The sequence below is a fragment of the Pongo abelii genome, chromosome 5, assembly GCF_028885655.2.
Source record: "Pongo abelii isolate AG06213 chromosome 5, NHGRI_mPonAbe1-v2.0_pri, whole genome shotgun sequence".
In the NCBI taxonomy this organism is placed as follows: domain Eukaryota; kingdom Metazoa; phylum Chordata; class Mammalia; order Primates; family Hominidae; genus Pongo; species Pongo abelii.
This window is the reverse complement of record NC_071990.2, coordinates 32,564,886-32,590,122: the sequence shown is the minus strand read 5'-3', so window position 1 is coordinate 32,590,122 and position 25,237 is coordinate 32,564,886. Positions and strand designations below refer to the sequence as shown.

The following is a 25,237-nucleotide window of genomic DNA, read 5'->3' as shown; positions in this document are numbered from 1 at the left end:
TAGGTATATTTCTACACGCTAGCATTGAAAAATGAATGTAAAGATGAAATAAGGAAAAAGTTCCATTTACATTACCACCAAAATAATAAAACATTTAGGATAAACATAACCAAGGATAACTTTGGACTTAGTTTGTTGTTTTTTCTTTTTTTTTTCTTTTTTTTTTTTTAAGACAGAGTCTCACTCTGTCGCCCAGGCTGGAGTGCAGTGGCACGATCTCGGCTCACTGCAACCTCTGCCTCCCAGGTTCAAGCGATTCTTCTGCCTCAGCCTCCCAAGTAGCTGGGATTACAGGCACACGTCACCATGCCTGGCAATTTTTGTATTTTTAGTAGAAACGGGGTTTCACTATGTTGGTTAGGCTGGTCTTGAACTCCTGACCACGTGATCCACCCGCCTTGGCCTCCCAAAGTGCTGGGATTACAGGCATAAGTCACCGCGCCCAGCCTGTTCTTCTTTTTCTAGTTCCTTGAGGTGTAAGGTTAGGTTGTTTATTCGAGATCTTTCTCTTTTTTTGGATGTAGGTGGCTTTTGCTATAAACTTCTCCTTTAGAGCTGCTTTTACTGCATTCCATAATTTTTGGTATGCAGTGTTTCCATTTTCATTTGGCTCAAAATGGTTTTTATTTCTCTTTTAAGTTCATTTTGACCCATTCATTATTCAGAGCATCTTATTTAATTTTCACATATTTGTGATTTTTCCAAAATTCCTTCTGTTATTTTCAGTTTCATTCCATTATGTTCAGAAAAATATTTGATATAATTTCAATCTTCTTAAATTTGTTAAAGACTTGTTTTGTGGCTTAACATATTATTTATCATAGAGAAAGTTTCATGTGCTTTGAGAACAATGCAGCTATTGGATGAAATGTTCTGTATATGTCTTAGGTTCACTTAGTCAATGTATTTCAAATCTAGTGTTTCCTTATTTATTTTATGTCTGGATGATCTCTACATTGTTGATGCAGAATTGAAGTCCACTAATATTATCGTATTGCCAGATGGCAATCTTGCAATCACTTTTTCGATTTATTAATATTTACTTTATATATTTAGGTATTCTGATGTTGGGTACATATATAATTACAATTACTATTTGCTCTTTATTAATTCACCCCTTTATCCTTATATGATGACCTTCTTTGTCTCTTTTTATAGTTTTTAAAAATCTATTTTTTCCTGATATAAATATAGCCACATTTGCTCTCTTTTAGTTATACTTTTCATGGAATATCTTTTTCCATTCCTTCACTCTCAAGTCTATGCGTGTCCTGAAGTCTCTAGTGGGCTATTTTAGACAACATATTGTTGGATCTTGTTTTTTCTTTTTTTCAAAATCATTCAGCCACTCTGTGTCTTTTAATTGGAGAATTAAATCTATTTACATTTAAAGTAATTATTTACAGATAAGAACTTACTATTGACATATTGTTAAGTTTTTTTACTGTTTTGTAGTTCTTTTGTTCCTTTCTTATAATCTTGCTGTCTTCCTTTGTAATTAGTAATTTTTTTAGTGGTTTGCTTTCATTTCTTTCTTTATCTTTTGGGTATCTGTGGAGATTTTTTCTTTGTGGTTACCATGAGACTTACAAAAAATATTTTGTAGTTATAATACCCTAATTTAAGCTATAACACCTGAACTACAATACAGTACAAAGACTCTACACTTTTGTTTCTCACACACATATACAGTTTATGATACTGATATCTTTATATGATGTATCTGCGAACCAATTACTATAGCCATAGTTATTTTAAATACATTTGTTTTTTAACTTTTGTAAGAGTGATTATACACCACCTTTACAATATTAGAGTATTCTGAATGTGGTTATATATATACATTTACCATTGGGTTTTATACTTTTTCTTTTTTTTTATTTTTTATTTTTTATTTTTTTTGAGACAGAGTCTCGCTCTGTCACCCAGGCTGGAGTGCAGTGGTGCGATCTCGGCTCACTGCAAGCTCCGCCTCCCAGGTTCACGCTATTCTCCTGCCTCAGCCTCCCGAATAGCTGGGACTACAGGCGCCCGCCACCATGCCTAGCTAATTTTTTTGTATTTTTAGTAGAGACGGGGTTTCACTATGTTAGCCCGGATGGTCTCGATCTCCTGACCTCGTGATCTGCCCACCTTGGCCTCACTTTTTCTGTTTTTATGTTGTTATTTATTGTCCTTTTGTTTCAACTCCAAGAACTCCCTTTAGCATTTCTTGTAAAGCTGGTCTCATGGTGATGAACTCCCTCAACTTTTGTCTTCAAATGTCTTTATCTCTTTATCTCTCCTTCATTTGTCATAAATAGCTTTGCCAAGTATAGTATTCGTGGTTGATATTTCTTTTCCTTTTAGCACTTTAAATCTGTAACCCCACTTCCTCCTGACTTGCAAGGTTTCCATTGAGAAGTCTGGTAATGGATTTATGGGAGATCTCTTACATGTGATGTTTCTTTCAGAATTCTCTCTTTGTGTTTGACCTTTGACAATTTGATTATAATATATCTTGGAGTATGTCTTTTTTGAATTGAACTTGCTTGGGATGCTTTGATCGTCTTCAATCTGGATGTTCATATCCCTCTCAAGATTTGGAAAATTTTCAGATAATATTCCATTGATTAAGCTTACTGCCCCTTCCTCTTTCTCTTCTTTTGGTACTTCCATAATTCATATATTTGTATGTTTGATGGTGTTCCATAAATATGCATAAAACACTTACGGAAAAATAATTTCAACAATTTTGAGATTATTTTTGGCAGGTGGAGCATCCTAAAACTAGAAGGCATCACCTTCCTCTTCAAGTGACTGACTTCTTAACTTAGAAATCACCACACCACCACAGGATGCATAGAAGACTGAAACAAAATGTGGCTTTGTGAATATAGTGTGGGCTTTGGAGTCAGAAACTCTGCCATTTGTTGGCTGGGTAACTTCTAGTGTCTCTCTCCATCTCAAAGAATTTCATTGTACAGTTTATTAGGGATTAAACAAGTTTGTGCTTATAAGTTACCCACTATAGAACTTTGTAGTCAATAGGCACTCAATAAAAGGTGTTTATTACTCTCCTTGTTCTCCACAGTGACTTATGAGATCCCATTTACTGGCTCACTCTTCCTAGCACCACAGACCTCTGGACTGGATTTCTTCTTGCTATCTAACTCCAACAACTTGACTTCCTTTGTTCACCTTCATTTGTTTCAAGGCTCTTCTTTTTTAACTTTTAGTTTTAAGGGTACACATATGTAATTGTTTGTTATATGGGTAAATTGTGTGTTGTGGGGGTTTGGTGTACAGATTCTTTAGTCAGCTGGGTAATAAACATAATACCCAAGAGATATGTTGTCTCCCTCTTCCTAGCCTCCACCCTTAAGTAGGCCCCAGTGTCTGTTGTTCCTCTCTTAGTGTCCATGTGTTCTTGTTGTTTAGCTCCCACTTATAAGTGAGAACATATGGTATTTGGTTTTCTGTTCCTGCTTTAGTTTGCTTAGAATAGTGGTCTCCGGCTCCATCCATGTTGCTGCAAAGGACATCATCTCATTATTTTTTATGGTGGTGTAGTATTCCATGGTGTATATTTACCACTTTTTCTTTATCCAGTCTGCCTTTTTTTAAATATAGTCATTTTTCTCATTTTTAATTATCAAACATTTATAAAATGCTTATTCTGTGGAAGGTTCTCTGCCTCAAGAGTTACAAACATTAGGCCGGGCACAGTGGCTCACGCCTGTAATCCCAGGGGAGGCCAAGGCGGGTGGATCACCTGAGGTCGGGAGTTCGACACCAGCCTGACCAACATGGAGAAACCCCATCTCTACTAAAAATACAAAATTAGCTGGGTGTGGTGGTGCATGCCTGTAATCCCAGCTACTTGGGAGGCTGAGGCAGGAGAATCGCTTAAACCCAGGAGGCGGAGGTTGCAGTGAGCCGAAATGGCGCCACTGCTCTCCAGCCTGGGCAACAAGAGTGAAACTCCGTCTTCAAAAAAAAATAAAAAAAAGAGTTACAAAGATTAATGATATACAATCTCTGGCCTTAAAAATCTCTGAAAAACTAGAAATAATTCTAAAGCCCAGATAGAGTGAGTTCCCTTCCAGTATCCTATACAAGTTCAAGGTCCTCCAAAGTATTATTAAATCTTCCTAGCCTTTTGATCCTCCTCTGCCTTTTCTCCTACCTCACTAATGTTCTAAGTCTCTGTTATGACACAGATTCTAGAACCTTCACAGGCCACACTCCCATCATTTGCTTAGGTCTGATCAATCTACTCCACACCATTTCTCAGTGATCCTCTGCATCTCTGCCTACAAGGGCCTCCCTGACACCCAAGTTCATATTGCTCAGAAACAGTGAACTTGAGTTTTTCGTTTTATCTTGGTCTCTCTCTGACAAAGAAATCCAGATGATGCGAGACTTGCTGGAGACAATACGTGGAAAATGACAGTCTTGGGTATGGACTAACTCCCTCTTTGAGGCTTCCCCGACTCTAATAGTTCAGGAGTCTCCTCTTAGGGACTTAGGGACTTTAACACAACTGCTTTATCTTCCTTGCCTGCTTCCTTTTCAAAATCAATATTTTTTTTCTTTCACTCTTATTGATTCCTCTGGAAGCCTGGGGGAAACAACCCACAGTTAACTAAGCTCTAGGCTGATAGTGCTGGTTTCTCCTTTGTCTAGAGTTTAAACTGAACAAAGAAAATAACCATCCTCCGTAGCACTAGGAAAATTCCTTAGCCCATTATCTCACTTCCAGTAGTATGGTCACTCTATAATCTGCCTCAACTCAGAAATAATGATTTCCTCTCATTTTCCCTATTAATAGGGTGGACCATCTTCTAACTGCGCTATAGACAGGGCATTTCAGACACTAAAGGAAGAAAGGGAATATACAGTAGTACTGAGTACACCATCTAGTTATCCTTTCGTCCCTGATGAGTTATTTAACACTAGAAAAAAAAATTCACGTAATAGAGGGCATATTGACTACTTGCTGTTCATTTTAGAGGTACATTAGAAGAAAATCTCCAAAAGTTGATTTGGCAGGAAAATTTTCTCACAGGACCAAACACCTAGAAGACTCAGTAGACAAATGCCTAATCTGCCCTGGTTGGAGGTGTGTTATTATATCTTGAGATGGATTCACCTATTGTTTGTTTGAAGTAGTCTTAATCTGGGTGTAATCTACTTTCCTAGTCTTTCAGAGCTCAATATTCTTCAGAGTTTTTACTTTCACAGGCAGATTTATGGTTTTTTTTTCTTCTTTCCTTTCTCTCTCTCTCTTTTCTTTTTTTTTCTCCCCCGATCCTTCGTAGCCACTGCCCTTTATAACCATATGATATTGTCTAAGATTTTTCTCTCCTATGACTGCAAGACTCTATCTTACATCAATTGAATGCAGATCAATGACACATAAACAAACACAAGTTAAGCAATCCCAGCATGTTTTATCCTACTAACCACAATAACAAACCTCACAAATATCCATCTTGTCATCAGGAGGTTGGCGAGTGATGACTGAAAGGTTTTTCTGTGATAAGAAATTTCTGTCCTTTGCTGTGGCTTTCATTAATAAAACCACCTTCAGTCAGCATCCTTCAGTCAAGGTGCTGAAAGTTTTTTGATCACTCACTCATAAAAATGTTTTGAGTATGCATTCCCTATAAAAGTATATTTATAAATCTTATGAATTTATAGCTATATATATATACACATATATATACAGAAAATCTTGCAACTTTAAAGGTATGAGTTAAAATTACACAGAAAATAGAAGTTCTAATATTTTCCCCATACCCCAGTGGATAGCTTCGTAGACCACTGACTCCCTTTAACATTCTTCCTGCCTGGGGAGTAAAGGGTTCAACTGAGGAGGAAATCTGTCAGATTGCCAACTCTAAACCAAGGGTACACAGCATCTGAGGTTCTTAGTATATGACCAAAGAACCAATGTAAGAGCTAAAAATGGGCAGGGGCGGGAATGTGAGGACAGTAATATGAGGCAAATAAAAGAATAAAGGAATTGAAGTAGCAGAAAGGGGAAAGAAAAAAAAAGTCTATCTGGTGGATAGTAAGAGATGATCAGAAGTTGTTTCTGGTAATTTCCTGGTCTAAATAAGCATGTTTACAGGTGAGTTTTTGTTTTCAGAAATAACTTTGGCTGTCATCCTGACTCTACTGGGACTTGCCATCCTGGCTATTTTGTTAACAAGATGGGCACAACGTAAGCAAAGTGGTGAGTAATAATGAGTCAAAATGAAGATTTCCTGTGAAAACCATGGAGGGAGGGATGCCAAGATTCAGTCTGAGTTCATCTCACTCATCCAACAGCTAGAGACTTTGCCAATATTCTGGAGATCTGTTTGAATACTTGAGTCAAAGAATCTCTGACCTATTAGTGATTTTCCCTGCACTTTTAACTCCCAAGGTTTACATTATCAATAATGTCAAACAAAAAATCACAGATAGGCCAGGAGCAGTGGCTAACGCCTGTAATCCCAGCACTTTGGGAGGCCGAGGCGGGCAGATCACAAGGTCAAGAGTTCGAGACCAGCCTGACCAACGTGGTGAAACCCCGTCTCTACTAAAAAAACAAAAATTAGCTGGGCATGGTGGCAGATGACTGTAATCCCAGCCGCTCGGGAGACTGAGGCAGGAGAATTGTTTGAACCCAGGAGGCGGAGGTTGCAGTGAGCCAAGATCACGCCATTGCACTCCAGCCTGGGTGACAGGGCAAGACTCCATCTCAAAAAAAAAAAAAAAAAAAAATCACAGAGTTTAGCAAAAGTAATAAGAATACTTTAAAAGAAAATTACCTGAGCTCCAAGGGAAATTACCCGAGTTTAAAAAAAAAAATAGAAGTGAGAAGACAGTATGTTGCTAAACACCAGTATCTAGTATTATATAAAAAGAATTGGAGACTTTTAGTGACTTAATTTGGGGAGATGATAAGAAGAGACAAATACAGAGTAGTACTTGTCGATGAAACAGAGATGGAGCTCATAAAACCTAAGACCTATTTCTATGCCATAAGGTCTCTCTTTCCTGGATTTTTCTGTTTCTCTCCCACAACTTTCTAATTGGCTATATTCCCTCCCTGTTTCCCACCCTCAATGCCTGTGAGCCCTCAAAGCACAAATAGTGTGAAAAGATAGGTAAAACAGGGCTGATGGGAGATGTGGAAAATGGGTGAGAACAACAATGCGTTATATCAGGAGGACCACCTTGGTAAACAAGAAGCACAGCTTAGAGTGAGAAGAGTTTGATTAGAGGAAGAACACTTCTCCTAAGTAACTAATAAAAACATTTTGCCTAATTCCTCCACAGAAATGTATATCTCCAGATACAGTTCAGAACAAAGTAAGTACTTATACTCATGAGAAAAACAAGTACAGTATTTATAGAATTTTCACAAGTCAGGAATGAAATCTGTCTTGTTTACAGTTGTGTTTCCAGAACCTTGCATAGTGCACCATTGCATGAACTGAACTGCTTCTAAGTGAGTGGGAGAAATCTACCAGAGATTTCTGAGCAGTACTGAATGCCAAAATGGAGTTGGGAGAATTAATTAATACTGGGTAGGCCCGCATAATTCTGAGGCTCTCTTCAGATGCTTCCTGTGGTCTGAGAGCAGCAACAGAGATACTAACCCATGGAAATAGCAAACTCCTCAGGCACTGGAACAGAAGGTTCAGTAAAAAGCCTAAATCCATTCATGAAGAGGGCCTCAGTGAAGTGGCCGGACAGAAAAATATAATGTATCCTAGAATAACGAGAGTGAACACAGTTAGGGTAATTATGATTGGGAAGAGTACCAACTTCAGGATGTGAAGAAGTGAAGATTTTCCATGGAAAGGTCTGGAGAGATGCCAAAGTTGCTAAGAAAGATAGCACAGGATTGGTATAAGGCAAAAAATAGCAGACTAGCTGCTGAAGTATCAAGAGGTAAAAGAAACTCTGAAACTCCTTCTGACTATCATTTAGCCTGGCTAATATTATAAAATTGGTGATTGACACAGTCACTTATCATCATCAGCTCTTGCAGCTTATGCACAATTCCTATTTCCTGCAAAGTAAATTAATTCACATCATTATTCACCATTAGGAGTTTATGTTTACATTAGTTCTCAGAGTCTTAAATAAAGCCTCATTAATAATCAAGAAGCAAAATCATGTGCTCTCCCTTTTTTTATAGGTGCTAGACTTCTGGACTATGAGGATGGTAGAGGTAAATAGATTAGGAACTACTATACAGTTAATGAAGGAATATACTCTTTAGATTGTGAATCAATTCATCTCCCTTTGAGCATCATTTATTGAGTCAGCATATCTTTCATTTTTATAACATGCAAATGCTTATCATTCCTCTCTCTCTCTTTCTCAAGAAAAATTGCGCATTTTTCTCAGAAAAGGTAAATAATTCTCCTTCTTAAGACCATCAAAAGAATTCATTTCCATCTTCTGTTTACTTCCAAGATATTAGAAAGGTTAAGGAACCTCTCTGAAACAATTTCCTGGATGTTTAAAATGTGGATAAAATGAATATGAAATGGAAAATAGTATATGTGAAAATACACTTTGAAAGCCATACAGTATAAGAAGTAAACAAAGCTTATCCCCATTTAAGAAGATGAGATTTATGCTGAAAAGATTGAGACTTACTCAAGTTCACCTAGCTGAGGAGGGAGCTGGATATCGAATTCAGGTTTTGAAACGTGATAGTTATGAGAAGACGGCAATGCACTGTCTACTTTTTTGAAGGGACACACCAGTACCACTAATTTCAATGTACCATGGCTATTCCTAACCCTCACGCCCCAACACTCAATGTTCTCTTTCAATATCCACTCACTAGGGCTGCCTATAGATATTCCCTCGGCTCTCTCTCTCTCTTTCTCTCTCTCTCTCTTTCCTTCCCTCTTTCTCTCTTTCTGACTAGTCCTATCTCCCTCGGCTCTCTCTCTCTCTTTCTCTCTCTCTCTCTTTCCTTCCCTCTTTCTCTCTTTCTGACTAGTCCTATCTCCAGAACTCAACAAGAACCACTAGAGCTACCTCTCATTCTTGCTGGAAGCCACTAAAGTTGTCCACACCAGGCCCACCAGCTACACCAGAACTATAAGGTTATGAGATTGTGGATGTGGAAATAATTACACACACACACACACACACACACACACACAAGCTACAAGCATATAGATCCCTGAGAGTTGAGGAAAGAAAAGAGAAAGTAACTCAGTCACTTCACTTGCTGTCCATGCCCCACACTTGGACTCTTGGTCCATCCTTCTTCTTACCTCTGTGATTCATCTATCATGAACAACAAGAGTGAAGAGCACAGTGCCATGGCATTCCCTCTTTATTTTCTGAAATGGAACCTAAAGAAAATGGGAATATCTGGGAAACTAGCAAATATTTTAGTAGTTGGATTGAGACTAATGATAAACTTACTATTATTTTTTTTTTTTTTTTTTTTTGAGACGGAGTCTCGCATTGTCGCCCAGGCTGGAGTGCAGTGGCGCAATCTCGGCTCACTGCAAGCTCCTCCTCCCAGGTTCACGCCATTCTCCTCTCTCAGCCTTCCGAGCAGCCGTGACCACAGGCACCTGCCACCACGCCCGGCCAATATTTTTTTGTATTTTTAGTAGAGACGGGGTTTCACCATGTTAGCCAGGATGGTCTCGATCTCCTGACCTTGTGATCCACCCGCCTCGGCCTCCCAAAGTGCTGGGATCATAGGCATAAGCCACCACGCCCGGCCCGATAAACTTATTTTTTAATGAACTGTTGGTAAAGTTAATATGTTTTTTTCTTTCCTAAAAGATTTTTCTTCTCAGATCTAAAAGAGGAAGAGGTAAACAGATTTTTCTCTAACAAAAAATAATATAGACTTATTTGTTGAAGTAAAATCTCATTATGTTTTTATCTTCTCTTTTAGGATCCCAACATGCATATTCAACAGAAAGTGGTAAATTATTGTATTGCTAAGAAATTAATATAGGAGTCTGTTTATGAGAAATTAAAAATCTTACAATTTTTCTTCAATTCTCTAGACACTTCATATGATAACCGAGGTAAGTATATGTAGAGATTTTTGTAAAATTAAAGGAAAATCAGTGCTGCTTCCTGCCACAACATAAAAGGCTATAAAAACTTACCAAAATTTAAAAAAGAAGAAGAAGAAATCAAAGTAGTTACAGAATATTCTGAGAAATGTTCACAAATGTTCACCATCATGCTATGAGGCACCATTTTCCCCAAAGCCATGCAGTTCCTCTCCTATCCAACTCCTAATTATTTAACAAAAGTAATATGAGACAAAGGCATCAGCAAAATAGTAGAACAGGAGCTTTCTTCCCACACAGAAGTATCAATTTAGACAACTATCCACAGATGAGACAATACCCTTGTGGGAGTCCAGGAGTCCAGCAGAGAAGTTCCAGCACACTGTCAGGTTATAAAATCCTAGAACAGATGTATTAAAGAGGGTAAGAAGAACAGGGTAGTTTCACTTTACCCACATCACTCCTCCCCCAGGGTGGCACAACTCAATGCTGAGACAGACCCACTTGGCCCACAATTTCTCCCACAGAAAAAACGTGCAGAACTTAATGAGTGCCCACATCCCCCAGCCATTCAGGATGCTGTCCGAAATAAGCCAACTTATTTCTCACTCCACCCAGAACACTGAGATGATCAGCATAGTTGAATGGTTAGGAGAGGCTGGGAGCAGGGAAAAGAGACTGCAGAACCCACTCATCAGAAAGCCTCATCAGAAAGCCTGCCATTTGAGATGCGTGACCTATGCCCCTTGCACTACTGACCCACAGGCACGCCTTTCACACATTTCACTCTCCCATCTAGGCTGAGTCCCCATATGAGCCACCATGGACAACAAAAGGAAACATCTCACAGTCAGTTTGACTTCGTGGGGTCAGAAAAAAGGACACAAACTTGAGAATTCCAGAGCACCACCCTAGGGAAAACAAAGGGAAGGCTCTCAGAACCTGGACTGGCTTTGCAGGATTGAGAGAAGGCACAATCTTAGAAATCTCATCTAGCCTGGGTGTGGTGGTTCATGCCTGAAATCCCAGCACTTTGGGAGGCCGAGGCAAGAGGACTTCTTGAGCCTAGGAGTTCGAGACTGGCCTGGGCAACATAGTGAGACCCTGTCTCTAAAAAAAAAAAAAAAAAAAATCAGCTGGATGTGGTGGTGCACACCTGCAGTCCCAGCTACTCAGGAGGCTGAGGTGGGAGGATTGCTTGAGTGCAGGAGTTTGATGCTGCAGTGAGCCACAATCATGCCACTGCTCCACTCTGGGTAACAGAGTGAGATTTTGTCTCAAAAAAAGGGAAAAAATCCCATCTGTGAAGTAGGCACAAACAAATACTGAACAGGATGACTGTTTCTTCAAATGTGAAAATGCAAGACAAGACTTCAAGGTCATAAAAATCAAGGAAACATGACACCACTAAAAGAACACAATAATATTTCAGTAACTAACCCCCAAAAATGAAGGTTTGCCTAAAAATCAATCCACCAGTTGCCTGACAAAAAATCCAAAACAATTGTAAAAAAAATAAAAAACAAAACAAAAAAAAAAAAAAGAAAATTATTCAAATCAATTAATTAAAAAATCTCACATAAATTAAAAAAAAAAAAAGGTAATGAAACTGAAAGATTAGTGGTAAAATTTTTGAATAAAAATTGAGATTTTATTATATTCACAATAAAAGCTTCCACCTACTCCAAAAAAAAAAAAAAAAAAAAAAAAGAAAGCTCAGTGAGCTACAAGACAACACAAACAATATAATGACATCAGGAAAACAACACAAGAACAAAAGTAGAAGTTCAACAAAGAGAAAAAAAAACAAAACGGAGCCATACAAATTTTGGAGCTGAAGGATGCAATGACTAAACTAAAAAAAAAAGGGAATAGAGAGCTTCCAAGATGATGGATCAAGTACAAGAAAGAATAAGAGAAGTCAAAGACCAATCATTTAAAATTATCTAGTCAGAGTACAAAAAAAAAAAACACACAAAGAAAAGAAATGAAGAAATATGTACAAGATTTATGGGACACCATCAAGGGAGCTAACTTTTTGCATTATTGGAGTCTCAGAAGAAAAGAGAAATAGAATAAATGCTTATTTAAGGCATAATTGCTAAAAACTTTCCAAATCTGTGAAGAGATATAGACATCTCGATATATGAAACTCAAAACTCTCCAATTGTATTTAACCCAAAGAAGACTTCTCCAAGACATTATGTCAAATTGTCAATAATCAAAGTTAAAGAGAGAATCTTGAAAGAAGCATATCACATTTAAAGGTACATCAAAAGGATATTAGCACTTCTATGCAGACATTTTCTAGGCCAGTACATAGTGGGATGATATATTCAATTTGCTGAAAGAAAAAAACTGCCAACAAATAACTCTTTACCCGTAAAGCTGTTTTTCAGATCTGAGAAAGAGATAGTCTTTATCAGACAAACAAAAGCTGAGGGAGTTTATCACCAATAGATCTGCCTTACAAGAAATGCTAGAGAATGTTCTTCAAGCTGAAATGAAAGGCCAATAATTAGTAAAATGAAAAAATATCCAAGTATAAAATTCACTGGTCAGGTAAATATACAGTCAATTCAGAATATTCTAATACTGTAATGATGGTGTATAAATAACTTTTAATGCTAATATAAAAGTTAAAAGAAAAAATATTAAAAATATATAATTTGTTAATGGATATACAATTTTTTAAATGTAAATTTTGACACTGAGAATGTAAAAACTGGGAGAATAATATGTAGAGTTTTTGTATGTAATCTATTTTAATAATCTAAGTTATTATTAGCTGAAAATAGACTGTTGAAACCATGTTTTATGTAAGCTTGTGTTTTATTTTTTTTCTTTTTATTATTATTATTATTATTATTAATATTATACTTTAGGCTCTATGGTACATGTGCGCAACGTGCAGGTAACTTACATATGTATACATGTGCCATGCTGGTGCGCTGCACCCACCAACTCGTCATCTAGCATTAGGTATATCTCCCAATGCTATCCCTCCCCCCTCCCCCCACCCCACAACAGTCCCAGAAGTGTGATGTTCCCCTTTCTGTGTCCATGTGTTCTCATTCTTCAATTCCCACCTATGAGTGAGAATATGCGGTGTTTGGTTTTTTGTTCTTGCGATAGTTTACTGAGAATGATGATTTCCAATTTCATCCATGTCCCTACAAAGGACGTGAACTCATCATTTTTTATGGCTGCATAGTATTCCATGGTGTATATGTGCCACATTTTCTTTTTTTTTTTTTTTTTTTTTTTTCTTTTATTATTATTATTATTATTATTATTATACTTTAGGTTTTATGGTACATGTGCGCAATGTGCAGGTAAGTTACATGTGCCACATTTTCTTAATCCAGTCTATCATTGTTGGACATTTGGTTTGGTTCCAAGTCTTTGCTATTGTGAATAATGCCGCAATAAACATACGTGTGCATGTGTCTTTATAGCAGCATGATTTATAGTCCTTTGGGTATATACCCAGTAATGGGATGGCTGGGTCAAATGGAATTTCTAGTTCTAGATCCCTGAGGAATCGCCACACTGACTTCCACAAGGGTTGAACTAGTTTACAGTCCCACCAACAGTGTAAAAGTGTTCCTATTTCTCCACATCCTCTCCAGCACCTGTTGTTTCCTGACTTTTTAATGATTGCCATTCTAACTGGTGTGAGATGGTATCTCATTGTGGTTTTGATTTGCATTTCTCTGATGGCCAGTGATGGTGAGCATTTTTTCATGTGTTTTTTGGCTGCATAAATGTCTTCTTTTGAGAAGTGTCTGTTCATGTCCTTCGCCCACTTTTTGATGGAGTTGTTTGTTTTTTTCTTGTAAATTTGTTGGAGTTCATTGTAGATTCTGGTTATTAGCCCTTTGTCAGATGAGTAGGTTGCGAAAATTTTCTCCCATTTTGTAGGTTGCCTGTTCACTCTGATGGTAGTTTCCTTTGCTGTGCAGAAGCTCTTGAGTTTAATTAGATCCCATTTGTCAATTTTGGCTTTTGTTGCCATTGCTTTTGGTGTTTTAGACATGAAGTCCTTGCCCATGCCTATGTCCTGAATGGTATTGCCTAGGTTTTCTTCTAGGGTTTTTATGGTTTTAGGTCTAACATTTAAGTCTTTAATCCATCTTGAATTGATTTTTGTATAAGGTGTAAGGAAGGGATCCAGTTTCAGCTTTCTACATATGGCTAGCCAGTTTTCCCAGCACCATTTATTAAATAGGGAATCCTTTCCCCATTTCTTGTTTTTGTCAGGTTTGTCAAAGATCAGATAGTTGTAGATATGTGGCATTATTTCTGATGGCTCTGTTCTGTTCCATTGATCTATATCTCTGTTTTGGTACCAGTACCATGCTGTTTTGGTTACTGTAGCCTGGTAGTATAGTTTGAAGTCAGGTAGTGTGATGCCTCCAGCTTTGTTCTTTTGGCTTAGGATTGACTTGGCGATGCAGGCTCTTTTTTGGTTCTATATGAACTTTAAAGTAGTTTTTTCCAATTCTGTGAAGAAAGTCATTGGTAACTTGATGGGGATGGCATTGAATCTGTAAATTACCTTGGGAAGGATGGCCATTTTCATGATATTGATTCTTCCTACCCATGAACATGGAATGTTCTTCCATTTGTTTGTATCCTCTTTTATTTCCTTGAGCAGTGGTTTGTAGTTCTCCTTGAAGAGGTCCTTCACATCCCTTGTAAGTTGGATTCCTAGGTATTTTATTCTCTTTGAAGCAATTGTGAATGGGAGTTCACTCATGATTTGGCTCTCTGTTTGTCTGTTATTGATGTATAAGAATGCTTGTGATTTTTGTACATTGATTTTGTATCCTGAGACTTTGCTGAAGTTGCTTATCAGCTTAAGGAGATTTTGGGCTGAGACAGTGGGGTTTTCTAGATATACTATCATGTCATCTGCAAACAGGGACAATTTGACTTCCTCTTTTCCTAATTGAATACCCTTGATTTCCTTCTCTTGCCTAATTGCCCTGGCCAGAACTTCCAACACTATGTTGAATAGAAGTGGTGAGAGAGGGCATCCCTGTCTTGTGCCAGTTTTCAAAGGGAATGCTTCCAGTTTTTGCCCATTCAGTATGATATTGGCTGTGGGTTTGTCATAAATAGCTCTTATTATTTTGAGATACGACCCATCAATACCTAATTTATTGAGAGTTTTTAGCATGAAGGGTTGTTGAATTTTGTCAAAGGCCTTTTCTGCATCTATTGAGATAATCATGTGGTTTTTGACTTTGGTTCTGTTTATATGCTGGATTACATTTATTGACTTGCGTATATTGAACCAGCCTTGCATCCCAGGGATGAAGCCCACTTGATCATGGTGGATAAGCTTTTTGATGTGCTGCTGGATTCTGTTTGCCAGTATTTTATTGAGGATTTTTGCATCAATGTTCATCAAGGATATCGGTCTAAAATTCTCTTTTTTTGTTGTGTCTCTGCCAGGCTTTGGTATCAGGATGATGCTGGCCTCATAAAATGAGTTAGGGAGGATTCCCTCTTTTTCTATTGATTGGAATAGTTTCAGAAGGAATGGTACCAGCTCCTCCTTGTACCTCTGGTAGAATTCGGCTGTGAACCCATCTGGTCCTGGACTTTTTTTGGTTGGTAAGCTGTTGATTATTGCCACAATTTCAGCTCCTGTTATTGGTCTATTCAGAGATTCAACTTCTTCCTGATTTAGTCTTGGGAGGGTGTATGTGTTGAGGAATTTATCCATTTCTTCTAGATTTTCTAGTTTATTTGCGTAGAGGTGTTTGTAATATTCTCTGATGGTAGTTTGTATTTCTGTGGGATCAGTGGTGATATCCCCTTTATCATTTTTTATTGCATCTATTTGATTCTTCTCTCTTTTTTTCTTTATTAATCTTGCTAGCGGTCTATCAATTTTGTTGATCCTTTCAAAAAACCAGCTCCTGGATTCATTTATTTTTTGAAGGGTTTTTTGTGTCTCTATTTCCTTCAGTTCTGCTCTGATTTTAGTTATTTCTTGCCTTCTGCTAGCTTTTGAATGTGTTTGCTCTTGCTTTTCTAGTTCTTTTAATTGTGATGTTAGGGTGTCAATTTTGGATCTTTCCTGCTTTCTCTTGTGGGCATTTAGTGCTATAAATTTCCCTCTACACACTGCTTTGAATGCATCCCAGAGATTCTGGTATGTTGTGTCTTGGTTCTCGTTGGTTTCAAAGAACATCTTTATTTCTGCCTTCATTTCGTTATGTACCCAGTAGTCATTCAGGAGCAGGTTGTTCAGTTTCCACGTAGTTGAGCGGTTTTGAGTGAGATTCTTAATCCTGAGTTCTAGCTTGATTGCACTGTGATCTGAGAGATAGTTTGTTATAATTTCTGTTCTTTTACATTTATTGAGGAGAGCTTTACTTCCAAGTATATGGTCAATTTTGGAATAGGTGTGGTGTGGTGCTGAAAAAAATGTATATTCTGTTGATTTGGGGTGGAGAGTTCTGTAGATGTCTATTAGGTCTGCTTGGTGCAGAGCTGAGTTCAATTCCTGGGTATCCTTGTTGATTTTCTGTTTCGTTGATCTGTCTAATGTTGACAGTGGGGTGTTAAAGTCTCCCATTATTAATGTGTGGGAGTCTAAGTCTCTTTGTAGGTCACTCAGGACTTGCTTTATGAATCTGGGTGCTCCTGTATTGGGTGCATATATATTTAGGATAGTTAGCTCTTCTTGTTGAATTAATCCCTTTACCATTATGTAATGGCCTTCTTTGTCTCTTTTGATCTTTGTTGGTTTAAAGTCTGTTTTATCAGAGACTAGGATTGCAACCCCTGCCTTTTTTTGTTTTCCATTTGCTTGGTAGATCTTCCTCCATCCTTTTATTCTGAGCCTATGTGTGTCTCTGCACGTGAGGTGGGTTTCCTGAATACAGCACACTGATGGGTCTTGAGTCTTTATCCAATTTGCCAGTCTGTGTCTTTTAATTGGAGCATTTAGTCCATTTACATTTAAAGTTAATATTGTTATGTGTGAATCTGATCCTGTCATTATGATGTTAGCTGGTTATTTTGCTCGTTAGTTGATGCAGTCTCTTCCTAGTCTCGATGGTCTTTACATTTCAGTATGATTTTGCAGTGGCTGGTACCGGTTGTGCCTTTCCATGTTTAGCGCTTCCTTCAGGAGCTCTTTTAGGGCAGGCCTGGTGGTGACAAAATCTCTCAGCATTTGCTTGTCTGTAAAGTATTTTATTTCTCCTTCACTTATGAAGCTTAGTTTGGCAGGATATGAAATTCTGGGTTGAAAATTCTTTTCTTTAAGAATGTTGAATATTGGCCCCCACTCTCTTCTGGCTTGTAGGGTTTCTGCCGAGAGATCCGCTGTTAGTCTGATGGGCTTCCCTTTGGTGGTAACCCGACCTTTCTCTCTGGCTGCCCTTAACATTTTTTCCTTCATTTCAACTTTGGTGAATCTGACAATTATGTGTCTTGGAGTTGCTCTTCTCGAGGAGTATCTTTGTGGCGTTCTCCGTATTTCCTGAATCTGAATGTTGGCCTGCCTTGCTAGATTGGGGAAGTTCTCCTGGATAATATCCTGCAGAGTGTTTTCCAACTTGTTTCCATTCTCCCCGTCACTTTCAGGTACACCAATCAGACGTAGATTTGGTCTTTTCACATAGTCCCACATTTCTTGGAGGCTTTGCTCGTTTCTTTTTATTCTTTTTTCTCTAAACTTCCCTTCTCGCTTCATTTCATTCATTTCATCTTCCAGGGCTGACACCCTTTCTTCCATTTGATCGCATCGGCTCCTGAGGCTTCTGCATTCTTCACGTAGTTCTCGAGCCTTGGTTTTCAGCTCCATCAGCTCCTTTAAGCACTTCTCCGTATTGGTTATTCTAGTTATACATTCTTCTAAATTTTTTTCAAAGTTTTCAACTTCTTTGCCTTTGGTTTGAATATCCTCCCGTAGCTCGGAGTAATTTGATCGTCTGAAGACTTCTTCTCTCAGCTCGTCAAAGTCATTCTCCATCCAGCTTTGTTCCGTTGCTGGTGAGGAACTGCGTTCCTTTGGAGGAGGAGAGGTACTCTGCTTTTTAGAGTTTCCAGTTTTTCTGCTCTGTTTTTTCCCCATCTTTGTGGTTTTATCTACTTTTGGTCTTTGATGATGGTGATGTACAGATGGGTTTTTGGTGTGGATGTCCTTTCTGTTAGTTTTCCTTCTAACAGACAGGACCCTCAGCTGCAGGTCTGTTGGAGTACCTGGCCGGCCGTGTGAGGTGTCAGTCTGCCCCTGCTGGGGGGTGCCTCCCAGTTAGGCTGCTCGGGGGTCAGGGGTCAGGGACCCACTTGAAGAGGCAGTCAGCCCGTTCTCAGATCTCCAGTTGCGTGCTGGGAGAACCACTGCTCTCCTCAAAGCTCAGATGGAAATGCAGAAATCACCCGTCTTCTGCGTCGCTCGCGCTGGGAGCTGTAGACCAGAGCTGTTCCTATTCGGCCATCTTGGCTCCTCTAAGCTTGTGTTTTATGTAACCACAAACCAAAAACCTATACTAGATACACAAAATAGAAAGATATTAAAGCATACCACTACAGAAAATCAGCAAATCACAAAGAAAGACAGGAAGAAAGGAAAAAAGGATATACAAAACAGCCAGAAAACAACCAAGAAAATAGCTATATTAAGTCCTTAACTATCAATAATTACTTGAACGTAAATGGATTAAATTTTCTAATGAAAAGACACAGAGTAGCTAAATGCATTTAAAAACAAGTTGCAACTATCTATGCTGCCTGTAGCAGACACACTCCAGCTCTAAGGATACACATAGAATGAAAGTAAAGGGATGAAAAAAACATGCTCCATGCAAATGGAAAACAAAAGAGGGTAGGAGTGGCTATACTTATATCAGGCAAAATAGACTTTTAGTCAAAAATTATAACAAAAGACAAAGAAGGTCATTATATAATTATAAAGGGGCCAATTCATCAAGAGGATATAAAAATTATAAGTACATATGCACATAATGTCAGAGCACCTAAATATATAATATTTACGTAACTGAAGGGAGAAATAGACAGCAATATAATAATAGTAGTGGACTTTAGTAACCCATTATTGACAATGAATAGAGCATCCACACAGAAAATTAACAAGGGAGAAAATAAAGTTACCAAGAATACCCAATAGGGAAAGGATAAATGTTATTGGGAAAACTGAATATCCATATGCAAAAAAAAAAGAAATTGGCCCTTATCATATACCATACACAAAGATCAATTTGAAATGGATTAAAGACTTTAATGTAAGACTTGACACTATAAAACTCCTATAATAAAACAGTGAAAAGCTCCATGACATTGGTCTTTGCAAGTTGTTTTATATGACACCAAAAACACAGTAACAAAAGCAAAAATAAGTGGTATCTCATCAAACAAAATTGTTTCTGGACAACAAAGGAAACAATCAACAAAACGAAAGCCAGCTCACAGAATAGGAGAAAATATTTGCAAACCATATATCTGATAAGTGGTTAATATTTGTCTTAATCTGTTTCTGTTGCTTACAACAGAATATCTGAAACTGGGTAATTTATAAAGAAAAGAAATGTATTACTATTTCTTACAGTTATGGAGGATGGAAAGTCCAAGGCTGAGGGGGCGTATGTGGGTGCAAGAGAGCCTTCTTGCTAGTGGGGACCCTCTGCAGATTCCTGAAGTGGTACAGAGCATAACAGGGCAAGGTGGCTAACATGCTGTGCTTAGGTCGTTCCTCTTCTTCTTCTTTTTATTTATTTATTTATTTATTATTTTTTTTTTTGAGACGGAGTCTTGCTCTGTCGCCCAGGCTGGAGTGCAGTGGCGCGATCTCGGCTCACTGCAAGCTCTGCCTCCCGGGTTCACGCCATTCTCCTGCCTCAGCCTCCCGAGTTGCTGGGACTACAGGCACCCGTCACTACGCCCGGCTAATTTTTGTATTTTTAGTAGAGACGGGGTTTCACTGTGTTAGCCAGGATGGTCTCGATCTCCTGACCTCTTGATCCGCCCGCCTCTGCCTCCCAAAGTGCTGGGATTACAGGCTAGAGCCACCGCGCCCTGCCCGTTCCTCTTCTTACGAAGCCACCAGTTCCACTTGCATGACAACTCATTAATCCATTAGTGGATTAATCCATTTATGTGGGTGGAACCCTCATGATATAATCACCTCTTTAAGGCCTCACTTCTCAATGTTGTCACATTGAGGATTAAGTTTCAACATGAGTTTTGGAGGGGGCATTCAAACCATAGCAATATCCAAAATATATAAGGAACTTATACAACTCAAAAGCAAGATACAACTCAAAATACACCTGAAACAAATAAGCTGATTTTAAAATGGACTAAGGTTCATATCTGTTCATGAACCTTAGTCCATGAACAGACAATTCTTAAAAGAAGACATTTATGCAGCCAACAGATGTATGAAAAAATGCTCATCATCACTGGCCATCAGAGAAATGCAAATCAAAACCACAATGAGATACCATCTCACACCAGTTAGAATGGCGATCATTAAAAAGTCAGGAAACAGGTGCTGGAGAGGATGTGGAGAAATACGAATGTTTTTACACTGTTGGTGGGAGTGTAAACTAGTTCAACCATTGTGGAAGACAGTGTGGTGATTCCTCAAGGATCTAGAACTAGAAATACCATTTGACCCAGCAATCCCATTACTGGGTATATACCCAAAGGATTATAAATCATGCTGCTATAAAGACACATGCACACGTATGCTTACTGCGGCACTATTCACAACAGCAAAGACTTGAAACCAACCCAAAAGTCCATCAATGATAGACTGGATTAATAAAATGTGGCACATATACACCATGGAATACTATGCAGCAATAAAAAAGGATGAGTTCATGTCCTTTGTAGGGACATGGATGAAGCTGGAAACCATCATTCTGAGCAAACTATTGCAAGGACAGAAAACCAAACACTGCATGTTCTCACTCATAGGTGGGAATTGAACAATGAGAACACTTGGTCACAGGGTGGGGAACATCACACACTGGGGCCTGTTGCAGGGTGGGGGAAGCAGGGAGGGATAGCATTAGGAGAAATACTTAATGTAAATGACGAGTTAATGGGTGCAGCACACCAACATGGCACATGTATATATATGTAACAAACCTGCACATTGTGCACATGTACCCTAGAACTTATAGTAAAAAAAAAAAAAAAAGGAGAGAGAAAAATAAAATAAAATAAAATAAAATGGACTAAGGACCTAAATAGACATTTTCTCAGAGAAGACATACAACCGACTAATAAATAAAGGTGCACAACATCACTAATCATCAAGGAAATGCACCTCACACCAGATAGGATGCATTCAAAAAGTCAAGGGATAACAAGTGTTGGCAAGGATATGGAGAAAAGGGAACCCTTGTACACTGTTGTTAGGAATGTAAAGTAATACAGCCATTATGGAAAACAGTATTGTGGTTCCTCCAATAAATTAAAAATAGAACTACCATATGATTCAGGAATGCTACTTCTGGGCATATATTCAAAGGAAATAAAAATCATTATCTTGAAGAGATATTTGCACTCTCATATTCATTGCAGCATTATTTACAATACCCAGGATACAGAAATAAACTAGGTGTCCATCAGTGGATGAATGGATAAAGAAAATGTGATATACATACACACACACACACAACGAAATATTATACAGCCTTAGGAAAAGAAAGAAATCTTGCCATTTGTGACAACATGGATGAACCTGGAAGACCTTAGGCTAAGTATAATTAGCCAGGCATAGAAAGACAAATACTACATGATCTCATGTATATATGGAACCTTAAAAAGTTGAACTCAGAGAGCAGAAAGGTGATTACCAGAGGTTGGGGGGTGGAAGAAATGGGCAGAAGTTGGCCAAAGGGTACAAACTTGCAGTTTTATGACAAATACGTTATGTAGACCCAATGTACAGCATGGTGACTATAATGTGTTATATACTTGAAATTTACTAAGAGAGTAGGTCTTACATATTCTCATCACAAAATGAAAAATAGAAGTAAGTATTTGAAGTGGTAGATATGTTAATTAGCTTGGTTGTGGCAATCTTTTCACAATGTATACATATATTAGAATCACACATTGTAATACCTTAAATATATATAATTTTTATAATTATACCTCAATAAAGCTAAAGAAAAGAAAAAAATAATCTGAGTAGTCAAGAGAAATTCAACATCCCAGGTCTCACAAATGCTAACTACTCATCGAATTAATTCAAGATGGATTAAAGACTTAAACGTTAGACAGAAAACCATAAAACCCCTAGAAGAAAACCTAGGCAATACCATTCAGGACATAGGCATGGGCAAGGACTTCATGTCTAAAACACCAAAAGCAATAGCAACAAAAGCCAAAATTGACAAATGGGATCTAATTAAACTAAAGAGCTTCTGCACAGCAAAAGAAACTACCATCAGAGTGAACAGGCAACCTACAGAATGGGAGAAAATTTTTGCGGTCTACTCATCTGACAAAGGGCTAATATCCAGAATCTACAAAGAACTCCAACAAATTTACAAGAAAAAAACAAACAACCCCATCAACAAGTGGGCGAAGGATATGAACAGACGCTTCTCAAAAGAAGACATTTATGCAGCCAAAAGACACGTGAAAACATGTTCATCATCACTGGCCATCAGAGAAATGCAAATCAAAACCACAATGAGATACCACCTCACACCAGTTAGAATGGCGATCATTAAAAAGTCAGGAAACAACAGGTGCTGGAGAGGATGTGGAGAAATAGGAACACTTTTACACTGTTGGTGGGACTGTAAACTAGTTCAACCATTGTGGAAGTCAGTGTGGTGATTCCTCAGGGATCTAGAACTAGAAATACCATTTGACCCAGCAATCCCATTACTGGGTATATACCCAAAAGATTATAAATCATGCTGCTATAAAGACACATGCACACGTATGTTTATTGAGGCACTATTCACAACAGCAAAAACTTGGAACCAACCCAAAAGTCCATCAATGATACACCAGATTAAGAAAATGTGGCACATATACACCATGGAATACTATGCAGCCATAAAAAAGGATGAGTTCATGTCCTTTGTAGGAACATGGATGAAGCTGGAAACCATCATTCTCAGCAAACTATCGCAAGGACAAAAAACCAAACACCGCATGTTCTCACTCACAGGTGGGAATTGAACAATGAGAACACTTGGACACAGGAAGGGGAACATCACACACCGGGGCCTGTTGTGGGGTGGGGGGAGGGGGGAGGGATAGCATTAGGAGATATACCTAATGTAAATGACAAGTTAATGGGTGCAGCACACCAACATGGCACATGTATACATGTGTAACAAACCTGCACGTTGTGCACATATACCCTAGAACTTAAAGTATAATAATAAAAAAAAGAAATCAAGGAATAAATTCTTAAAAGTTCATCACATTAAGGTATGACTTGTGCAATAAAATTCCAAGGGTGCAAAGAAATACTGCTGTTGTCTACTGTTGTCATTTATATCTCATATTTCTTGGGAAAAAAACCTCTTCAGTAACAGTCCACCAGAACACCAGATTTGACCAGTGCAAGAAGCTACCTCAATGTTAGGAATTTAAGGGTACACGGATAAGCAAAATAAAACTACACACCATAAGAAGGGAGGAGAATTAACATGTACTCAGCACCTACTATATGTTAGTCACTCTTGTGAGCATTTTTTTTTCATTTTATTAATATTTAATATCTACAAACAACCATGACAACCACACAAAGATGAGCTACCCAAAAATCCCTCCCTGGCTGTCCAAGGCCTCCAGTAGCCTACAGGTTGCTTTGGTGCATATTAGGAAAAGGTGTTCCTTCCTGCAAGTGAATGCAGCCCCACCCCAGAGACACTGCTGGGGATTTCAGTTCCCTTAACCCTTTGTGCAGTGAACCAACCTATATAATCATAGCACACATGTCCTGAAGATATATGAAAGGCATCTCACTCTTAGCATGTCTAAAACCCAAGCCCTAATCCCTTCTACACACTGGTGCTAGCACCTGTATTCACCTAATTGCTCAGACTATCTACCTTGGGATGATATTTAACTCCTTTCCTACTCTCTTCATCCAATCCACCAACAAATCCCATCTCTGATGCTTTCAAATTATACTCCAAATCAAACCACCTTCCAGCACCATGACAATCCTTGCCCAAACACCAATATCTCTTGCCTCCTACCTTGTTTCCTTGATACTCCTCTTGCCTTCTTATAGTCTATTCACCTCACCACAGTGAGGGAGATCCTTAATAAGTAGCTCTTAAATGAATAAAGTAACTTACTATTGTTATCCCTAATTTACAGAAGAGAAACTTATGCTTAAAAAACATTAATGACTTGCCCAAGGCCACAGGACTTGCAAGTGACAACCTGGGTAGGAATTTAGAATTGTCTAATTCCAAATTTTAGGCAGTCAGAGAGTTTATTCTTATGTAATTTAGTAATATCTTAGTTTTTAATTTCCTGTTTACAGATCTTTAGTGTACAAGCCTACAATCTTAGTATCTTTCTAATCTGGGCTCCCTTGCATTCTTAAGGAAAAACTTGAATCAGTAAACATTTTATTGTTGTTTTAATAAGTCATACTTTAAAATTCATAAACTCAAGTGACTATTTCTCTGACTTTCCAGTCCCCCTAACATAACCTATAAATCTCAGTCATCCTAAGTTTCTAGGTTCCCACGCCCTACTAGTCTTCCCTCTATTATTTCTAGACATAGGAATATAAATGTACTGGTCAACTTGAGACTATAGAAATCTTCTGGCAGGAAGATATTAATATTAGGTAAGGTCATTATGTTAGTTTAGGTACATGAAATTTAGTACTCAAAGTTTAGTTTAACTTAAATATATCACATATAAAAGCTGCCATGGTTATTCCAAAACTTCTTTGAAATTAAATTTATTCTTAGTATTTTTCTAGCAAATGTAAGTGCAGCACATGAGTAAGTTTTTATAACAAATTTCAAGTGCAGCATATTAAAATGTTCAGCATCTCAGTGGTATTTCCCATTTTTGTGGCAACTCTGTTAACATCTTGATGTATTTTCCCTTTTTTTTTTTTTTTTTCCATTGAGACAGAGTCTTGCTCTGTGGGCCAGGCTGGAGTGCAGTGGCACGATCTTGGCTTACTGCAA

General features: G+C 38.1%; 1 protein-coding gene and 1 long non-coding RNA gene across 13 annotated transcripts in view; one reads left to right on the top strand and one right to left on the bottom strand.

Moving 5' to 3' along the window:
• Positions 1 to 25,237, bottom strand: part of LOC129059915 (uncharacterized) — a 185,799-nt gene that overhangs the window by 56,044 nt on the left and 104,518 nt on the right. For 7 of the 9 annotated variants that reach the window (XR_010140476.1, XR_010140477.1, XR_010140472.1 and 4 more), the window contains exon 2: positions 10,390 to 10,960. The exons of 1 other annotated variant lie outside the window; for it this stretch is intronic. This is a non-coding gene — a long non-coding RNA (uncharacterized LOC129059915). The remainder of the gene's footprint in view (positions 1 to 10,389; positions 10,961 to 25,237) is intronic. One more of the 9 variants, XR_010140480.1, reaches the window with a different exon arrangement.
• The window catches only part of TSBP1 (testis expressed basic protein 1), an 89,843-nt gene continuing 68,817 nt past the window's right edge, over positions 4,212 to 25,237 (top strand). For 3 of the 4 annotated variants that reach the window (XM_063725205.1, XM_054557360.2, XM_063725204.1), the window contains exons 1-6: positions 4,212 to 4,441; positions 6,137 to 6,223; positions 7,315 to 7,347; positions 8,183 to 8,215; positions 9,923 to 9,952; positions 10,038 to 10,058. In XM_063725205.1, the coding sequence (XP_063581275.1) occupies positions 4,429 to 4,441; positions 6,137 to 6,223; positions 7,315 to 7,347; positions 8,183 to 8,215; positions 9,923 to 9,952; positions 10,038 to 10,058 (217 nt within the window). In that variant the 5' untranslated portion in view covers positions 4,212 to 4,428. The remainder of the gene's footprint in view (positions 4,442 to 6,136; positions 6,224 to 7,314; positions 7,348 to 8,182; positions 8,216 to 9,922; positions 9,953 to 10,037; positions 10,059 to 25,237) is intronic. The other variant, XM_063725206.1, reaches the window with a different exon arrangement.